The sequence below is a fragment of the Rhipicephalus sanguineus genome, chromosome 3, assembly GCF_013339695.2.
Source record: "Rhipicephalus sanguineus isolate Rsan-2018 chromosome 3, BIME_Rsan_1.4, whole genome shotgun sequence".
Classification (NCBI taxonomy): domain Eukaryota; kingdom Metazoa; phylum Arthropoda; class Arachnida; order Ixodida; family Ixodidae; genus Rhipicephalus; species Rhipicephalus sanguineus.
Genome location: NC_051178.1, coordinates 146,894,494 through 146,915,578, shown reverse-complemented (window position 1 = coordinate 146,915,578; position 21,085 = coordinate 146,894,494). Strand labels below are relative to the sequence as shown.

The window sequence follows — 21,085 nt, the reverse complement described above, 5'->3', positions numbered from 1 at the left end:
GTATACCATAAATGGTATCTTGGAGCGTCGGCGATTCAAGCAAAATTCAAGACCCTCGTCGATTGCCGTTCGCCATCGCTCAAGAAATACCGGACGAAAGCAAATGACAAAACTTGATAATGCAAATAACAAAGTAGAAGTTTGAGAGCTTGAAAAATTCTGCACGCCTTGTCAGGCCGAAAACCAAGCCTTGGGTATCTTTAAATGTAAGAACTGGGCTTTTTACCAGTGCTGTTTTTGGGCCAGATTAAATCACACACTGTAGGGTTAAGTTTTGAAGACACGGACATAGAAAGACTTTTCATCTTCACACAAAACCGTTCGTGATTCTGTTCGCCTTACTACTCGCGCGTCTTCCAAGCGCCAAGCTATCAGTGCGGGCTTTCTGACTTATTTTTTTTCCCTATGCACTAAGAAGAGTAAATTATGAAAGAAGCAAAGGTACAGGCACACGCGCAAGCAAAAACGGGGGAAATAAAGAAAACTTGCAAAAGTCAAAAGCATTCTCAGACTACTCACCGTTTCCTGCTTGTGCGTAGCGATTCCACGATTTTGTCACGTTCGACAGTGAAGTACCAGACACTTGCCAGAACAATGAGTTAGAGATCTAACTAATTATCGGGCAACGTGTGTGGCCCCCTAAAGACAAGCACGCTAAAAGTAATGACGGTAGTGGCGAGCACGATCACTGGTTGTTTAAAATGTGAACTGACGGGTCAAGCGGGTCATGTCCGTCCGCTAGTTATCGATCTATTATCGTGCCTTTCAGAGTACTAGCTTACATATGTATGCGTACGTTCGAGAGTGTGGCACATTTTCCGATTCGCACCCGCGATCTGATCGGATAACAGACGTCGCTTCAGAACTGAGGAATACATTCAAGAGTTTTATAACGCAGTGCGTCTTCTTGCGCCGAACGATAACTTGATTACCAGCGCTTATCTGTTTGAAAAACGGCAGCGACAAAGAAAAAAAATTTAATGTGGACGCGTGTTAGTTACAATATTATTTTCGAGGCAGTGGCCAATAAAGAAAGCGACGACAGATCATCATCATCATCATCAGCCTGTCTACGCCCACTGCAGGGCAAAGGCCTCTCCCATGTTCCGCCAATCAACCCGGTCCTGTGCTTTCTGCTGCCACGTTATACCTGCAAACTTCTTAATCTCATCTACCCACCTAATTTTCTGTCTCGCCCTCACGCGTTTGCCATCTCTTGGAATCCAGTCAGTTACCCTTAATGACCACCGGTTATCCTGCCGACGTGCTACGTGACCGGCCCATATCCATTTCTTCTTCTTGATTTCAACTATGATGTCGTAGTATCTGGGGTTTAACGTCCCAAAACCACGATATGATTATGAGAGACGCCGTAGTGGAGGGCTCCGGAAATTTCGACCACCTGGGGTTCTTTAACGTGCACCTAAATCTAAGTACACGGGCCTCAAACATTTTCGCCTCCACCGAAAATGCAGCCGCCGCGGCCGGGATTCGATCCCGCGACCTACGGGTCAGCAGTCGAGCGCCATAACCACTAGACCACCGTGGCGGGGCTCAACTATGATGTCCTCAACCCCCGTTTGTTCCCTGACCCACTCTGCTCCCTTCCTGTCTCTTAAGGTTACACCTATCATTTTCCTTTCCATCGCTCGCTGCGTCGTCCTCAGTTTAAGTTGAACCCTCTTTGTAAGTCTCCAGGTTTCTGCTCCGTAGGTAAGTACCGGTAAGATGCAGCTGTTATATACCTTCCTCTTGAGGGATAGTGGTAGATTACCATTCATGATTTGATAATGCTTGCCGAATGAGCCCCAACCCATCCTTATTCTTCTAGTTATTTCACTCTCATGGTTCGGCTCCGCGGTTACCACCTGTCCTAGGTAGACGTACTCCTTTACAACTTCCAGTGTCTTGCCACCTATCGCAAAGCGCTGTTCTCTGCCAAGATTGTTCCACATTACTTTAGTTTTATGCATATTAATTTTCAGACCGACTATTCTACTTTCCGTATCCAGTTCAGTAATCATGAGCTGTAATTCGTCTCCCGTGTTACTCATCAATGCAATGTCATCAGCGAATCGTAGGTTACAGAGATACTCTCCACTAACTCTTATCCCTAACTCTTCCCAATCTAGGGCCCTGAAAACCTCCTGTAAACACGCGGTGTTGGAGAGATCGTGTCTCCCTGCCGTACGCCCTTCTTTATTGGGACAGATAGTAAGCTTTTGTTCGGTGTAGTCAAGCAATGTAATGAAAGAATAGTTCTTGTGCAAAACCCGAAGTGTTCTTAGCACGCTGCAGGCCATAAAAAAATAAAAGGTACTACATTTAAACAGCAACATAGTGTTAAGTACTTTCGTTTTGAAATGTTGGAATGTGTGAGTAAAAAAATAAAGGGAGAGAAACGTGATTATTGCACGTGAAGCTCAGCAAACGCGAAAGAAATCAATAAAGGTTCATGCAAATAAAGGTTCAATGAATATGCTTCTGCACCGTTCCAAAAATAATCAATTGTAGGGTAAGGGCAACATCGGGCCGTTTGCTTTTGTCACATTTCGAGTGGCTTAATCGGTAAGATTCGAGAGAAAGCATTAATTATATTTGGGGGTTTACGTGTCAAAAGCACGATATGATTATGAGGCACGTAGTAGTGGAGGGCTTCGGAAATTTCGACCATCTGATGTTCTTTAGCGTGAACTGACATCGCACAGTACGCGGGCCTCTAGCATTACGTCTTCATCGAAATGCGACCACCGCCGCCAGGATCCAACCCGCGAGGTCCGGGTCAGCAGCCAAGCACCGTCACCACCGAACCGCCGCGGCGGACTAAAAGAAAGCATTGCCAGATACAGGGGCTGAGCCAGAAGTATGTTTCTCAAGGGGGGGGGGGGAGCTCAACCATATTTTATGTATGTTCGTGTGAGCGTGTTATGTACACGCGCGAGATTGACCAATTTTTTCCTGGGGGGGGGGGGGGGGGGGGGGTTGAACACCCCCCCCCCCCCCAAACTATGCCAGTGACTGGAGAGGACTACAGTGGTGGAGTAGGTGCCGCCTATTGTCACTTCCAAAGGAAAACAGCATGGAGTCGATGCACGAGGCTGTACTCCGATAAGCCAGGTAAAAGCCAGCGCTTAATATTTAGACGCGACCCTGCTGTCTTGCAGTACGTCAGCTGCAGAGACTCTTAATCAGATCTGCGGCTACATCTTCCATGGTCTACTGATTTCCATCAGCGAGACCTGTGTTTTGCTGACACTAAAGTTCCTTGAATTTAACTACGCCACTTGCACTCCGCTCGCTGTTTTCAGTGTACATGCTATTGTCTATTCAGTTATTGCTGTTAATTAAATGTAAACGTCAGCAAGTAAGGAGGGGAAAGAAACGTAACGAAACAAACAAATGAATGGACAGTAAAGGAAATGGTAAAGGAATAGAGTAACGCTTACCTCAGGGATATTGGAATTGAATATTGTTTTGCCTGCGCCGCGATTCACGGTCACAAGATTGCTTGAAAAAGGAAGTGCGGAAGAATGAGAGAGGTAGGTTACTCAGTACATAATGAGACTAGATACCCCGCGACCCGCACGGGGGTAAATATTATTCATGGCCTTCGCACTGTATTATGTAGCGCCTGCGCACATCAAATATATATATATCCGTGGCAAGAAACAGGGAAAATCGAATGTAGAGAGAAATGACGAGCAAGCTGACTGAAACAGCAGGACGAATTATCTCACTAGAGAAGAGAAAAAGAAAGGGACGATGATGGTACAGACCTTCTAACTACGTTTGCTGTCTACAGGCCTGTAGCCAGGAATTTTTTTCGGAGGGGGGGGGGGCACTTGCTGAAAACCCTGTTTCAGAAAAACGCCTATTTTCATTATTTATTTTTGGTAAAACACCATGTATCATAAAAATTACGGGGGGGGGGGGGTCGCCCCCCCTCCCTGGCTACGGGCCTGGCTGTCTATATACTTGTGGTAATACATTTACTGCTTACATGTATATAGCGCTGTAACCTGTGAAAGTCGGTCATTCATTCTTTGAGTAGGACTTGTTTTCTGTTGCACAACAAAGGCGAATTGTGCTCTGATCTGAGAAAGAAAAAGTTATGTACAATGAGGCAATGTGATTGGGATGAAACTTGACGCGACGCCAGCGAGAGTTAACGGAAGTGTATATATACATGTCCAAGGCTGTACAGCACAAGAACGTGAACAGAAATTTGCCGTGAGACTCCACAAATAGTAAAGCCCAATTAGGAGGTGGCAGTAAGATTAGATAGATAGATAGATAGATAGATAGATAGATAGATAGATAGATAGATAGATAGATAGATAGATAGATGTAGATAGGTAGATAGATAGATAGATAGATAGATAGATAGATATAGTAGATCGATAGATAGATAGATAGATAGATAGATAGATAGATAGATAGATAGATAGATAGATAGATAGATAGATAGATAGATAGATAGATAGATAGATAGATAGATAGATAGATAGATAGATAGATAGATAGATAGATAGAAATCCCATAATAATCTTTCCTGTCTACGGAGCTGTCCGTTCACGCCTGGCTGTTTCCTTCGCTGTTACCGCGCAGGGAGCAATGTCGGCGGCCTGTCTTCGAGAGATGTACTTCAGGAGGGCCCGGTCCATATCATTTCCCAGCGCGAGAGTATAATGGCAGCCCGCGAGCTAGCTTGTTCTCCGGACGGCCGACCGGTCCAAAGAGAGAAGCCACACTCTAGGCCTCGGCATACCGAGCAACAGCAGCACCGAGAAGAAAAGCGGCGGACGGGATGAGGGGAGCGCCCGGCTGCAGGCGCTAGTGCGAAGGAGCCGCCGGGTTAATCACGTGACAATTTGGTTGGCTGACCTCTCAATCAGGCCGGATCAGGAGGCGCGCTCCGGTGGCTACGTCTCGGGTGTCACTCGAGCGCAAAAATTGGACCCGACAGTGCCGCTGCAACCAGGGGTGGCGAACAGTATACGAAACCCCCGTAGCCACGCTCACACCTTCTCCCTCGCCGCCTTCCTCGATGACCGCTTCCAGATCTTCAGGCATCGTCTCAGCAGACGCTCTTACCGACGACTCCTTTCCCTTCAGACGCGTCCTTCTCATTGCGAGGCCCTTGGGAGCGGCTTGAAGCTACTATACGGGGTAGGGGGATCTGATGTAAAAGTGCCAACGGGAGAGCCTCGCAGGCCATGCGTCGATGAGCTTTCTTCTGGCTTCGGCGGGTGTCTCGTAGGGCTGCTTCTGCAGCTCATAGGACGTCAGTTGTTCAGCTCGTACGGGGCGTTTGGTGCGTTTTACGTAGGCCCAGCAGTCCCGTTTCACTCTTGCCAAGACGTTAGTTTGGGCAGGCGTACTTGATGTACCCGTTGACCACTCGCTTGATGAGAGACGTGATTTGGTTTGTATGCGATGTCGTGCTGCTTAGTCTTCTCCTGCAGATTCACTTGCAGGACACGTATGGGAACGATGCTGTATGTTTGGAAGCTGGTTGAGTAGTAGTAAAAAGCTTTTTTTTATTGAAATGATGAAATAGGAGAAATTGGTGCCATTATAGTGGCACCGGCTATTCCTTCTCGCTTAGAAGACAAAATATGTAGTAACAAAAATAATAAGGCACGAAATGCAATACAGTAGAACACATCGGAAAATACGCACAGCCAAACATCACATGCAGTTCAACAGGGGCGTAGCCAGAAATTTTTTTCGGGGGGGGGGGGGGGGGTGTTTAACCACACTTTATGTATGTTCGTGCGTGCGTTTGTGTGTGTGCGTGCCTATATACGCAAGCAAAATTGAAAATTTTCGGGGGGGGGGGGGGTTGAACCCCCCCAACCCCCCCTCCCTTGGCTACGCCCCTGCAGTTCATATACGTCTAATAGGTTCATATGTACACAAGTGTTGTATAACAAGTTCAAATGGGAAAAGTCAGTTCCCATGTATATTAAAACTCAAATATTCTGTATTGCTTGAAATAAAGAGGAAAACACACTGACACAAATGATTGCACAGAAAATCAAAAGAATATGCCACAAGCTGAGATTTTGCAAATCACCCTAGAATACATCGCCAAGAAATACTCCAGTTCGGCTCACATCTTTACCGACGGGTCTTGCTCTTCCCATAGTTCGTCAAGTGGTTTATACATATCTTCAACGGACCAATGTTTCTCTTACCGTCTTGAACGACTAACAACAAGCACGTCAGCCGAACTGTACGCGATAAAGGAAGCCATTCTTTACATCCAGCGGCAACCTCCTGGACGATGGGTCATTTTAACAGATTCGAAAGCAGCCCTACAGAGCATGAGCAACATCAACGCCACTCGTCAACAACATCCGGTGACCCGAGACATTGGTTACATCCACCACATGGCCACTGTGTCTGGTCACACTGTCATGGTTCCAGTGGATTCCCGGACACTGCGGCATATACGGAAATGAAAAAGCGGATCTAGCTGCACGTAGAGGTATATGCTTAAGGAAAATTCGACGGACACACTTCACTAAGTCAGATGCATCAGCAATGGCAAAGAAGAACGCCCACTGAGAGAGGGATCAGTTATGGAATCTTTCGCCTCAAGACCTCTTTCTCCGCTCCATAGACCCCTGACTTAAAACAAGACTTCCGCATCACCTTCCTCGTCACCTTGAGACACTCTATCATCGTCTTCGCCTCAACGCAGCATTCACCAATAGCTACATGTACCGCCTTGGTTTGACCACTGACACCATACTGTGATAACTGTGGTGCTCTAGAAACAATAGAACATATTTTATTAGATTGCCAGGCATACAGAGAAGAAAGAACTTGTCTCGAAAGTAGTATATGCTCAACTTCCCAAGCACCGCTAGATCTCAGGAATATACTCGGACCTACGTCTTCTCCTTCTCAGCAACGTAAAATTTTAAAATTTCTGTTCCGATTCCTCGAGGACATTCACCGAATTGATAAACTGTAAATTAACTTACATCAGCATCATTACGTTGTGACATGTACATACCACGATCATATTATCTTCTTTTTTTTCTCCTTCTCCTTTTCTGCCCTCCTCCTCCTAGGGCCTTTCTGTCCTCACTCCCCTCCCCTATACAGAGTAGCATGTAGGCGCCTTTAGGTACGCCGGCAGAATTCTCTGTTTTTCATTAAAGAGCTTTCTCTCTCTCTCTCTCTCTCAAACGCAATATCACAAACATAACACAATTCTTTCAGTATGAAGTAAATAGTATTGAACACTCCGATATATAAGCATTGTTCTTTCAAGTATCACATAATTAGACGTATTTGTGGAATTGCAAATAAGGCTCACACGGTCAAATCAAAGGTGAAGCTGAAGTCGACGTCAATTAGTTCTTGCTATTAGGCACCAACTTAATAAATGTATTATGACAATGTTTATCACACGTAATTACCTTAATACTTACAACTTCTTGTATATGGGGTGCAGTTTTCGAACAAAGCACCAGAAAGTGCGTCGTTACTTTTAGTAACTCTGACGTAAAGCTCTAAGATTTAAAATTCTTACGGTAGCACCTATACGGTAACGTGCGATCGCCACGTTCGACCACCAAGTCGATAGCCACTGACGTGGTGAAGAGATAACACTAGCCTGAAATCAAATAAGCTATCTAAGAATTATTTATCTTAACACTGCCTCTGCAGACAAAACCATCATAAGGACGAGCAAACATAGAAACCATTAAAGCCAGCTATGAACACATTCACGAGCTAGCATGTCATTACCCATAACGAGATTCTATGGACATCTTCAATAGATTTGATGGTTAGTATTTAGAAACTGTGAATGCGTAGCAGCGATATCATGAAATTGGAAGCGTGCCTTTCTGTAAAAAACAAAATAATGTACCAGACTATTTAGTTGTTTCTAAATTCAATTTCATAAGCACTGCTGTGCATATTTCTTCTCCTGTCTGTGATAAAAAAAAGGTCGATTTCCGTAGACTCTCACAGTACAAACTTCGCAATCACTTATGATAAGTTCTAACGTGGTGAGACACACTAGTTTTATTGACGTGTTGTTAGGCTACGTAGATAGTCTATCGCTTTTGGCGCATGCTCCATTTAAATGTTCGCAAAAAACGACGAAAACGATGTTTTGCTGTCCGTTCCCTCATCCCAGTAGCTGGCGGCGCTGACTGTCCATGACCTACATCGAAAAGGGGGCCGGCACCACTTATTTTTTTTTAATTTTGGACGGGAATGTTTGTTTACTCACAAACAAACTGCGGACCGTGTCCGACCGAAACATAACCGGGCATTATTTTTTTTTCACGATCGCTGTATGATTTACCGGCTTTTTTCCTGCGCATTAATTACGGAACCTGTCACGACGCGGTCGTTTCGTCATGAAAGAAGCGCTAGACCAAGGTCAACGTTAATTGCGTGCTTAAATTGCAACACACTCCGTGCGCCACGCATTGCGCGACGAGGGCATGGGTTTCATTTTTTCTTTGCACATTCGTTTTGTTTGCATTACGCAAGTGCTCGAATAAAAGACACACCAGAGGATTGCTCGTTCAGACGGGAGGTAGTGGGAGACGGAGAGAAGAGCGTATAAGGCAGTGGCGAAAGGCAACACTATATCTACACAGACAGTATGTGGGCAAGTAGAGAAAAGGTTCACGGAGCGCGACGTGTTATCGCTCCTTTTCGCGAGCAAAGACAGCGGCGGGGTGTGTAGAGTGCCATGGTGGGACAAGATTCGATTCCCGCGAACCCTTTTGTCTTGCGCGCAGACACGCGATTCGGTCTGGTGCGCGCGCGCGCGCATAGCGGGGCTGCGACTTCTGCGAGTCGGGCGAGCCCCATACACAGAACCCTGCGGATGGGAAAGACCCTAAGAGGGGACCACTTGTTCGTAGACGGCTAATTAGATTTCTGTAACTAAGGTGCCCATGCTTGCGTGTTTTGCGGCTTCGACAGCGACTTTCTTTCTTTCTTTCTTTCTTTCTTTCTTTCTTTCTTTCTTTCTTTCTTTCTTTCTTTCTTTCTTTCTTTCTTTCTTTCTTTCTTTCTTTCTTTCTTTCTTTCTTTCTTTCTTTCTTTCTTTCTTTCTAACGCATCTCACCCGTTCCCTCTCGCTACGCTCGAAGCTTTTCCGTCGAGCGTAGGTGGCATCTTAATGGCATGTAGCGCCGAGTATTGTTGTGTCTACAGGCTACGTTAGTTGTGGGATGTTTACGACAAACTGAACTCTTAGCGGTATCTTGCTCTGGTGTTTCACACTTTCTATATATGGGTGAGCTGAAACACATCGCTATATTGCACTGACATAGCAAGGGAGAGGAGGGCTGGGAAGGGTCCAAGTCCCCCGCCCCCCTGAATTTTTTAAATTTTGCATGTGTATACATACACGCACACATACAAACGCGCGCACGAACATACATAAAGCATGGTTGAATTCTCCCCCCCCCCCCCCTCCTCGGGAAAATATCTGGATAGGCTACTGCTACATTGCTCACAAAAGTCTCTTAACATCAAAACACGTGCATGGGAACTAGAAAAATCACTTTAGACAAGATGACAGGCCACAAAGAGCTGGGTTATTCGATGGAAGGCCCCTCTCACTTATGCGGTAGTAAATAACTATGATGAAGCGTTAGGTGTTGAAATACTCCCCATGAGCGTTTGGCTTCCTCCCTTTCTCTCAACATTTTCTTCCGCTTTCCACTTATCCCAGGGCAGGATTAGCCAACGGAATCAAGTCCTCGCTGATATTTCGGCTTTTCGTGTACCTTTTTTCACTTTTGCTCGGATTTGAACAGTAATCACGGATTCGAACAAAACGCTGAAGTTTCACGCACGAAATACAGCTCGCATTAATCGCAAGTTGCCTACAGAGGTTTACTGAAGGGATTGCCTCAACTATTAATATTCTGTCGACGCAGTGCCCCCGGACATCGTGGGCAGCGAGAGCAGCTCTGACGTGCTGGTTCGCGAGGGTTCCAACGTGACGCTGTCTTGCCGAGCCAAGGGCTACCCGGCGCCCCGCATCACCTGGCGACGGGAGGACGGAACACCCATCGCCGTCGGAAACTGGCAGGAGCAGCTGGGGTCTGCGGCAGACAGTCAGTGAAGCACATTGGAACCGCGATTGATATGTACACGCGAAAGGCCCGCTGTAGTGCACGAAGCCATGACAACTTGATCTGTGCACAGATGGTCACTTAATGGAGCGGCAGAACGTGACAGCACTGATGAATCTCCGTTACAGTTGACTCGATATACGAAGAACTGAAAGAAAAACATGATGAAAAATTGCTGGGCGCAGCCACAATAACGTACACCTCTAACTCAAAAGGAAAAGTTAAGATTAATGATGGGTTTATCTCGAACTGGTTAGCTGCTGCTGTTTTAGCCTGTTTTTCTTTTGAAGTGTCATGTCCAATCATGACGAACTTACCGCTTGTTAGGCTCTTGTGCTGTATTGAATTTCGCTAAAATAAATGGTCCTTCTTTATGGAAAAACCATCCCCTCCTCTTGGGAGCTTCCTAATGATTCTTGCAGCAAACTGCTAGCATATAGAAGCTGCTTGTGGAACGTACAGGGGGTTTCAGCTAACTTGCGCGAAGTATTAAAAAAATCCCGCTAGGGGACCATACGATGCGAAGCCGGAGCACTTGCACGATCGCCTTCCGTTGGCGTTCGTTGGGCATGCTACCGACCTCGCGTGGGAACGCGGAGGGACGCTACGCGCGTGTCTTCACGCCTGGCCGTTATTTCACAGGGCGAGCGGGGAACGCAGTACAGGCGGGCGAGAGGGGGCAGCGTAGAAGAGGAGAGAAGGGGAGGGGACGCGCATCTCGAGCTTCGCGGCGTTGCGCAGGAGAGAATTCGGCATCTCCCGCGTTTCAAGGAAGAGTGGAAAGGGGGAGGGGAGAGGGAATGTGGAGAGGGAAGGGGAGAGGGAAAGTGGAGAGGGGAAGGGGAGAGGGAAGTGGAGAGGGAAGTGGAGAGGGAATGGGAGATGGTGAGTGGAGGGGTGTGGGAGAGGAGGTGTGTGGAGAGGGTATGCATGCGCAGTAAGGGTGGTCGCCGCACACCACCACCACCACCACACCACCACCACCACCGATTGAGCCGAGAATTGGCGCGGAATTGTCACGACACTATATCTTTCGCATTCTCTCAACATTCGAGAAGCCACAAGGGAGGAAAGGGGGGGGGGGGTCTGTACTCCCGAAATTATTCAAAATTTGGCATTATTCAGCATTTGGCACACGCACGAACAACACTTGGGTAACCGCCTTCCAAAGCCAATTTCGGGCTACGTCCGCATTTTCAAGGTTGGTACTTAACAAAGATTGCTTAATTAACTTTTTAAATTTGAAAGCCAGCGCAAAATCTTAATTACAAAAGTTGTAGCGCTTCTTCAGAAACATCACGTTATTTCGCGAATGCTAAGATGACAGCCCTGTTTAATTCTTTTTCCAGCCTTTCTTTAATGAGCTCGAAAGTTAAAAAAAAAATATACCGCGTGACTACCACCTAACGCACAGCGTTTTTAGCGCCCTCAAATGTAAGTTGAACGAAGTGGCAAACAATGCTCCGGGCACAGAGATCGTTTGAACAGGCTATCGGTGATTGCAACGGATGCTAAGTGGCGGTAGAGGCGCACCGCTAAGAAAAAAAAATAGTAATCATACTCTTCGAGGATAAAAGCAGCCGCCACCTGCGAATGCGATACGGTACCGGAGACATCATTTGACGCAGCGCAAGCATCTTTTCTTTCGTTTCTGGACCAATCAAGATGCACGACGGAGTGAGCAAGGGTGACAGTGCGATGGTACCCGCTGTCCCGTATGGCATTCGAACGTGGCAGCCACGTTTTTAGGAAGAAGCGTCCCTGTGCGAGGAGATGCCTATGCGAGTTCGTTCAACTTACATTTAAGGGCACCGAAAGCGCTGCGCGTCTAGCAACAGTGACGCGATACTTCTTTTTTTAATTTCGTGCCCTTTAAAGAAAGGCTGCGAAAAAAAATTAGAGCAGTCATCTTAGCATACATGAAATAATTCGATGTTCTGAACAAGCGCTACAACTTTTGTACTGAAGATTTTTTTTCTAGCTTTAATACTTAATAAGTTCATTGAACAATCGTTGTTGATTACACAGCTTTTCAGTGTGCAATAAAAAAATACCGTGACGTCCTCCGTATGGCTTACTACGATACTGCGCCAATCCGACACGCGCATGGTCCATGTTCGTATTTTAATACTTGGCTCAAACACCCTACTGGCTAATGCTAGCTGAAACATACTGTATAATTATGGCTTGTGGAACGCGGCACTTGCACAAGATGTCCGCGGCCAGAGCGACGTCTGGTGAATAAGTGTCCACGTAAACATTGCAAACCAAATAAGTGACTTTCCTCCTGACCCGAATACTTCTATATTCAATGGTGAGAGACCGAAGCAATATCTTCTTTTTCTTCAGTCGCCCGATTACAGTAGTGAAGGCAGGACTGCTGTCGTGTGTGACACCATACAGAAATCCTGTACTCGCATCCTCTTAAGATCGCATGCATGAATTCACTGTCATTTATTGTACCGTGACTTTGTCTTTCCAGACGTATCTTACGAAGGTGAAGAATTGAGCATCACCAAAGTGAGCCGTCTCCATATGGGACCCTACTTGTGCATTGCATCCAATGGCGTCCCATCGCCCGTCAGTCGCAGGATCCTACTGCAAGTGCATTGTGAGTGAAAATATTCACCCCAATACTTGGATAAGTCATTGGTTAGCTTTCACATATAACGCGTTTCTTCAACAATTAGAATATGACATAAGAATACCAGAAACGATATAACAACAACAACTGAAATACCGTCCTGCCTCGTTGTTGAAGCACCAAGTGTGGATTGAGCAAGTAGCTGCAATGCTATGGAAAACGCTCAATGCACTGATGCCGCTTGCACTTGCACCGTGTGACGCCAATCAACAGACATCGTATTACATTGAAAGTGTGCTTTCAGAGAGTAGAATAAGAAGGCAAATCATAGTGTTCAGAAACATCAAATGCAGGAAACCTTATATTAAAGCACTTGCTTGCAATTTACGCTGTTCCAGTTCCGCCAATGATCTGGATTCCCAACCAGCTCATCGGAGCCCCGCTCGGCGGTGAAGTGGTAATGGTTTGCAACACGGAGGCGTATCCCATATCGATCAACTACTGGACTCTGGAGAGCGGTGACCTCATCGCGGAGTCTGCCAAGTATTCGCTCAATCGCACTGAGAACGTGTACAAGGTCCACATGAGGTTGCACATTAGCCGCATCGCACCGGAAGATTTCGGCGCATACCGATGCTTTGCCAAGAACTCGCTGGGCTCCACAGAGGGTTCCATACGACTGTACGGTAAGCATTGCACTTACCGCATTCTCTTTCACGTTTTCTGCATGCGCGGTGGCGACAGTGTAAATGTAGGTCCTCGATCCTATCGCTGTCGAAAGTAAAGATCGTCGAATGATTCCGTCGACATTTCTTGCCTGGCAACGAACAAAAATGCGCTAAGGTGCGTATAAGGCCGAACCGTGTTATACGAGAAGGGGTTATATTAATTGTTGGGTTTATCGTCTGAAAACCACGATATGATTATGAGGGACGCCGTAGTGGAAGGTTCCGGAAATTTCGACCACCAGGGGTTCTTTAACGTCCACCTAAGTCTAAGCACACGGGCCTCAAGCATTTTCGCCTCCATCGAAAATGCGGCCGCCGCGGCCGGGATGCGAGAAGCGGTGCATGCGCCAGAAAGAAGTCTTGTCATCTTACCACATCTTTGTCATTTTAGATGCGAAGTACCTTATGGCGGAGTTCAATCCAGTGGTGGTGGTGGTGGTGTGCGGCGTGACCACCCTTACTGCGCATGCACATCCCCTCTCCACTTCCCCTCTCCCCTCTCCCTCTCCACTTTCCCATTTCCACTCTTCCTCTGAAACGCGGGCTAGACATGCCGAAATTCTCTCCTGCGCAACGCCGCGATGAGCACCAGCGCGTGCGCGTCCCCTCAACCTCTCTCTCCTCTCCTACGCTGCCCCCCTCTCGCACGCCTGACGACTGCGTTCCCCGCTCGCCCTGTGAGAATTAACGGCCAGGCTAGAGGGAAGACAAGACGCGCGTAGCGCTCCTCTCGCGTTCCACGACGCGAGGTCGGTAGCATGCCCAAAGAACGCCAACGGAACGCGATCGTGCAAGTGCTCCGGCTTCGCATCGCCTCATGGTCCCCTTTAGCGGGAAATGGTGTAATTTTTACTTTAAGTTAGCGCCTCCCACATTTAACCACGAAAGGAAAAAAAAAGGACATTCTGTTTTTTCCTGTTGTCCCTTTCTCGGTCAAATGCATAAAAACCGATTCAGATTGTGACCGAATTCTTGATCTACTGAGACTGAGAGGCTTCCGAATACAGAAACACAATATTGCATGTATTCCGCATGCTCCCTTTTCAAATATTTACACAAGCCATTTAGATAACGTACAAGTACCGCCTAATTGCGATAAAGGTGACGGAAGACGTCAGGCAATTTCAGTGCATATAGACTATTCCCATGAAAACTTCCGCATAAGGCTTGCTGGCGGCAAAATAAATAAAAAAGGCTCATTAACCTCTCACAAGACAAGTGACGACTCAAGCGGCGCCGGCCGCATTTTTGATGGAGGCGAAAATGCTAGGGGCCCGTGTACTTAGATTTAGGCGCACGTTAAAGAACCCCAGGTGATCAAAATTTCCGGAGCCTTCCACTGCGGCGTCCCTCATAATCATATTGTTGTTTTGGGAGGTGAAACCCCAACAATTATCATTATAAGTGACAACTCAAAACTTGGTTGTATGGCTGGATAAGTACGTGAGATACCAATAAGGATAGTTACAAAGCCTTCTTTTTTATCTTGGGCACGAGTTACAGATAGAACGTAACGCAAATTTTGGCACTAAATTATATTTATTACTGTTATTTAACGGATGAAAATGCAAATGCACTACATCCAAGTAGGGCGACTATGTGGAACATAGGTTGAACAACGCTCACGATAAAACGTTGTTGAATAAACGCTAGTGGCCGCGTTCAGATTTCGTTTGTTATGATTTGCAAAAGCGCCATCTATTTTACGGCTTCAAGAGGCATCGAGGTGCAAACATCGATAGCTCGCCTTATATTTAATATTCAACCGTGCAGCAAAACGCACAGCAAAACGTCCTTGACCTGATGATTCTTTGTTCAGGTCATGATCGTTCACACATTGTATAAGTGTTACACAATTACACACTGTGGGGCCTTGCGTGAGTCACCGGAGTTGTATTATCCAACAAATGCAAGGAGGGATGTTACTTGTGGCATGTTGGACGGCCGTTGCATACGTTTTTCGCTTCTTCGTTCGCTCAGCCTCTTTATACCGTCACAAAATCGCCCGAAAATTATGTGATTATGAATACTTTCAACTTCATTTTCTCTTACCCTAGGCGCAACCATCTGAACCGTTTCATAATGTTCGTTTATCCACCCACCGCAACGAAGCCCATCGGTGCGAGTGTCGCAACTGCGTCAGCCGGGGCGACCTTTCCGTTACCGATTATTAGCTTTACCCCTTTCCTGAAAATGGCACATACTAAGGCAGGCTGTGGCGACCGCGTGTGTACGATACGCCGTCGTAGAGAGGCAATGATCACCGCTGAGCATACGGCGGCGGAGATAGGCGCGGAGCACAAAGGGACGACCATAAGCCCAATCCTCTTCGGCCGCGCGGACCCAAAAGTGCGAAAGAAAAAGAAGGAAGTGCGCCTCTCCGGACGCACATCGAAGAGAGGCACGTCGAGCATTAGCGACACTCTTCCGGAAATAGGGTCCCTATGTGGCCGTCGATGGCGACTCTATACGACGCGAGGCCGCGGTCGGTAGCAGTGCCGGCGCCTCCGATTAACGGAGCGTCGCGCCGGTCCCCGTCGTCGTCGTCGTCGCGAACGAGTCGTGTAGAAAAACATGACGAGAGACGACGACTGATCGATTTCGCGGATTTCCGACATAATGGCTTCCGGTCCGTGTTTGTTATTGCCGCCCGTGTGAACACTTCGCTCCGACGATGGCCGAGCCCCCAGCCTCTTTCTGTTGCTGCGTTCGTTTGTTTACGAGCTTCTCGGATAGGTTCGCCTGCTTTCTGGCCGTGCCCCGATCGGTCGTGGACGCGTGTCCTTGTGTCGAGGCTGGCTGCGACGAGCTCGGCTACTTCGGAAGCGAGAAGAAAAAAAGGCCGAGACACGTTGCGTTTTTCCGCGACGGTTGTTGATGCTGTTTGAAGGAGAACGACACAAGGAAGCGCGAGGTATGCGGGTCGCCGAAAGCGCAAGCAAAGGCATAGAGGAAACGCAGTTGCATACAGTCATGGTTTGCAGTATGGTAACCGGATTGCCAGACGAGAAGGAGGTGGTCGGAGGATAAAGCGGCAACCCTGACAGTGTCAGTTAACTGCAACCTTTCTTTACACATATAGCGTGAAATAACAGGCACACTGGTCAGTAACAGTGAAAGAAGAAAGAATAGGAAATGAAAAACGCAGTGAGATGCCTTTAGGTGGTGTAGCACACCTGTGCATTTCCAGCATGTCACACTCACCTCATATCCCATTGTTAAAAACAACTAGACTTAAAATGGGGAATGGGGTCGAAGTATGTTAGTTCAGCTTTGCATTCCACGGAAGGGTGTAGTAAAACTTTTGCTGCCTTTCCTTTGCAGAAATTCACGTTCCGCCAACAGCAAAGGTCAAAGAACCATCAACAGCAAGGATACAGAGCGTTGAAGGTAAGTCAGCTGTTTTGAATATCTGAAGTACCTGACATTCGTGAAATCGCTATGATGAAGCGAATTCATCATTCTAAGTCAGATTATTGGTCATGCGCAAGCTTTGCTCTTTACGAGCATTGAAGTATTCAACCTCGAGGAGAGCGCTTATTCCCCACGGCGACGGAGCTCGGGTTTGTCCATCTTTATCCCAGTGACTCGTCTGTTTCCGTCAGTTACGTAAGCCGCCACTTGGCGCAAAGATAGCAGTCCTAACGTGAAAGAAGGGAGGTATGAACGTGTCCCTCCTAATAATTAGGTGTAACTGAAAATTATTGTGCCGTTGATATAACTCTGTTATAAGTGCTGTTATTCCTTCTTAGCTTACAGCCCGTGTAATTCATCAGTAGTCATTGTCTGACTTCTATAAACGCTTCTAACTGGTGCTTCCCTGCGTTTTTCGCCTACGTTTACCAGAAGGAAAACTTGAGGCTTCTGACGCAGCTGTTACCAAGCATCAAAGTTTCCCACTAAGGCCACCGATCGCCGGTTCTTTGCCAGAAGACGCAGGCAAGTACTCCATGCGCAGTCAAACAAATCCCGTCAAACTTGCTGCTTTCCTGAGCACCTGAAATTGTGTTTGACCGAGAAAGTAGTGTAAGACGATATCATATGCGTGGACGATCTTTTTTCTTCGACTTAACTTTTTTTTACCCAATAGAACAGAAACTGTTCTTTCAACTCGGTAGCCTCACAGTTTTTGCCTTCAAGTCAGCGTAGCCCAACCGTGCGTATTTTTGTTCCGGAGTGGCATTTTCACTACCAGTAAGGATCGCCGGGCAACTAATACCGGGGATGAGTTGTTATGGCTTGGAAACAGCACAGCGACAATAATGCACGCAAGAACAACCAAACAGGTGAAGTTAGCAATTAGAAAGTCAAGTGAGAAAAGAAAAAAGAAACGAGAGTGTTTTTACAATGCACTAGTGCGCAATATATATGGTGTGTAGTACTGGACATCTTGAAGAGAGTAGACAAAATAGACACGATGGTAGGCATGCTATTTGGATACTCGAGAACTACGGGGGTGAAAGGAACGCTACGTGAACTTGTGTCACTTATTTATTAACATCATCTGCTGGCTTAAATAACACGCATGCAGTCAGACAAATACTCTCTGCAAGAGAAAGAAAGGGGGAGGGGGCAATGAAGGAATGGCAGAGACGATAACCAGAGGCTAACCTTAAGCAGGCGCTAAAATTGGGGGAGAGGTTACCTTTATTCGTGTGAAGCACTTGCTACGGTGTTAGATGCTGCTGGTCCTACCGCTTGACTGTCCCGATTCCGAAACTACTGTGCTGCGTACGTTAACCATGTAATGTATCTCTATCTTGCCTATAGTGTCTCCAGCGGGCCCGTGCAGTCACGGCTTCTTGTACATGATTTTTCCGTTTGTGCTTGTGTTCAACATCTTCTTGCACATTCTTTGCCGCAGGGTCAGCGTCGCATTCAACGCGTCCAAGCGTCGCTTGCGCCTTCGCCTGGATAATGAGGTCGTTGGCATCGCTGACAGTGCTGCTGCGTGTGACGTGATCGTGACTGCAGGATGTGCCTCAGTTGTTTGGCGAGGGGCCGTCTTCAGAACCGGACTTGGGACGTATAGATGAACGGTGTTCTGCCCGCGTCATGTGCTTCCACACGAAGAAGCTTCGAGCTTCTCTCCCGCCGGCTCCGTACTGAGCCTCCCGTTTGCTTCGAGGACATCCGAAACATCTCCGGATTGCTGACGTCGGCGTGAAGCTGCTGTTGTTTACTTGTTTTTCTTTCGAAACCGCGAATATGGCTCGCCATCCGGGCGTTTGGCATCGGACAATAGCGCAGTTGTTAGCGGCACGGTATAGATCACTCGAGATGTTGAATGAGCGTTTTGTTTCGCGTGACGTTCTTCGTTGTTTCTTCAGTCGATGTCCTGCGTGGAAATGTCTTCACCTTTCACGCCTATATACAAGGCTCCGTTGCGAGGTCGCATGCAACATCAAGCGACGAATGTAAGTCAGTGTATATAATAGCGCAACTCTCAATAAGAACTCTAATGTTTCGTTGACTCATAGCCGTACACAAATGTCTGTAGTAGCGACAGAATTCAGACGCAGTCACGAGCGGGAATACAAAAGGCGACAGCATCAACGCACGGAGCATTGACACAGTGCAGTACCACATGCACTTGCTGTACAGCACGCGAGCTGCGTACGTAGTTTTCCAATTCAGCGACCGCGTTTCTATAAAAAGCAAGTACTTATGACAAGGCGCAGTATATTTGAAGAATTGGTTTCGTTCAATGTTTAGAAGCATGCATGAAAGGAAGTTCAGAATGGAGCAGATAACAGTAGACACAATAAAGATGTTCAATAGTTCAGATAAAAGAACTTGGCAGTTTGTTGTGTAGATGAAGTATGAGGATAAGTACGATGGGAGGATGAATTTTTATCGTAAAGCGTAAAATCCTGCGCTTCCTCCAGATTTGAGTTTATGCTGCCACGTTATGCAGTTCGTGAAGCGTCATTCAGTCACACCAGCACCAATATCCGTTTCAGGTTCCACAAATTAAAGGGACACTAAAGGCAAATAACAATTTACGTCAGAGTGAATGGTCAATGTTTGAGAACGTCTAAAACGTCAATATTATCAATAGCAGTGCTCTAGTAAACGAGAAATTAAGATAAATGCAGGACACAATACGCGCCACCAGTGGGATGGAACGAGCCTGATGACGTCAGGAGTCCCGAGTACAAATTATCACTAGTATTCAAGCTAATTATGGTAAAAAAGAACATTCTCAGCATTGCAAGACGTAATAAAATGCTGCTTTTGCGTTTCTGTTTCAGTTATGGAAAAAAGAACTTGACGTAACAGCGCAGAACGGCGCGGGTTGTGCAAAAGTTCCGTTTTTGCAGGGCTGCACTCCGCTCGCGCGGTCGCGTCTCAGTGGTAGTTCCGTTATCGCGTACTGCAGCGTGTGCCTTGCACGCTCATGAAAGTCGTCCTTACGGAAAGTTCGACAAAATGCCGTGTCCATGTGTTGTTGTGTAATGTGCCCTTCAGAACAGAAACCACAGCGTCGGCTGCCGGGCAGTAAAGACGGGCAACATTGGGCAAGGCAACTGCTACGTCATGAGGTCTTTTCAGGCACGCGATTTGAAGTGTGCTAACGCTGTATGGACCACTAAAACGAGATTTTCGTTCAAAATAAGCATTTCTTTGGTGCGAAGCAAACACTACGAGGTTTCTGGAACGCTATTTCAACAGTCAACATCGACTTAACATTTGCCTTTAGTGTCCCTTTAACTTGCCCTCGCAGGAACAGAAGACGAAAGGCGAGCAGAAAGGCTTGTCGAAGTATACATACAAGAGACGCATCAACTTGAAGTCAACGTTTCGACAATGAAACCTCTCTCCATTAGGGCACTGGTGAACTCAAATTCTCTTGTCGAAGCGGTTTCCCCAGTGCTGATTGCTAAGTTGTACACCCTTAACCGTGTCCTGCGTAAAGTGCTAGCTATATCCAGGGAATCAGATATCTTCGTCTAGTTTCCCAACTATATTTAACACTTTACCCGGGACTTGATAGGAGTGTACTTGAAGCCACGTGTTTTCTTCGCATTACTGGTCTCTTTGTCCTTATGTTTCTTCGTACTTGTTCAAATTGCTCCGCTTAGTGCGCCAGCACACACCGGTATGCTGTCCCGTAGTGCGCCTCGGGAAAAGAACGATGCAATCGTATAAGTAATATACATGACGACTGAAAGTGGTGTTATATATAGATGAGCGTAACGATGAACTTCGCACTAAAGCGGTGAAATACTTTTCCCGCTTCCTCTTTTGAGTGTTATCTGAAACAGATTCGTCTAAAATAAAACCACAGTTCTAACACATATTCAATCTTGTGGCAGGCCTCTTCTCCGTAAAGAAGCCATTGGGTCTTTTAGCACTGCCGGTTTACCGCACGATAAGTAGGAAATACCTTACCGTAGTGGTCGGCACGTAATATTTTTTAGTCTGCAAGACCTCTATTAGCCACTTTGATCATCTCATCCCGTTACACAAAATCCGTCCACGACCTTAGAACAGCCAGAAGAATGCAAAAGAAGATTCAGCGTCGTATGGACAAGTTAGCCTCCGAACGTTGGAGAACGTTTTGTCAGACACTAGACCCCCGCAAGCCCCTATCTCACATCTGGAGAACGGTGCGTGGCCTGCGCTACATTCCTGAACAG

The 21,085-nt window shown here is 46.8% G+C and overlaps 2 protein-coding genes across 2 annotated transcripts in view; one reads left to right on the top strand and one right to left on the bottom strand.

Annotated features, from left to right (window-relative positions):
- Positions 1-17,627, top strand: part of LOC119387406 (lachesin) — an 89,782-nt gene extending 72,155 nt beyond the window's left edge. Inside the window, exons 5-9 of the mRNA XM_037654791.1 lie at positions 9,933-10,112; positions 12,613-12,741; positions 13,113-13,400; positions 16,767-16,832; positions 17,289-17,627. Of these exons, the coding sequence (XP_037510719.1) occupies positions 9,933-10,112; positions 12,613-12,741; positions 13,113-13,400; positions 16,767-16,832; positions 17,289-17,443 (818 nt within the window). The 3' untranslated portion in view covers positions 17,444-17,627. The remainder of the gene's footprint in view (positions 1-9,932; positions 10,113-12,612; positions 12,742-13,112; positions 13,401-16,766; positions 16,833-17,288) is intronic.
- The window catches only part of LOC119385944 (lachesin), a 356,455-nt gene that overhangs the window by 252,379 nt on the left and 82,991 nt on the right, over positions 1-21,085 (bottom strand). The window lies entirely within an intron of this gene.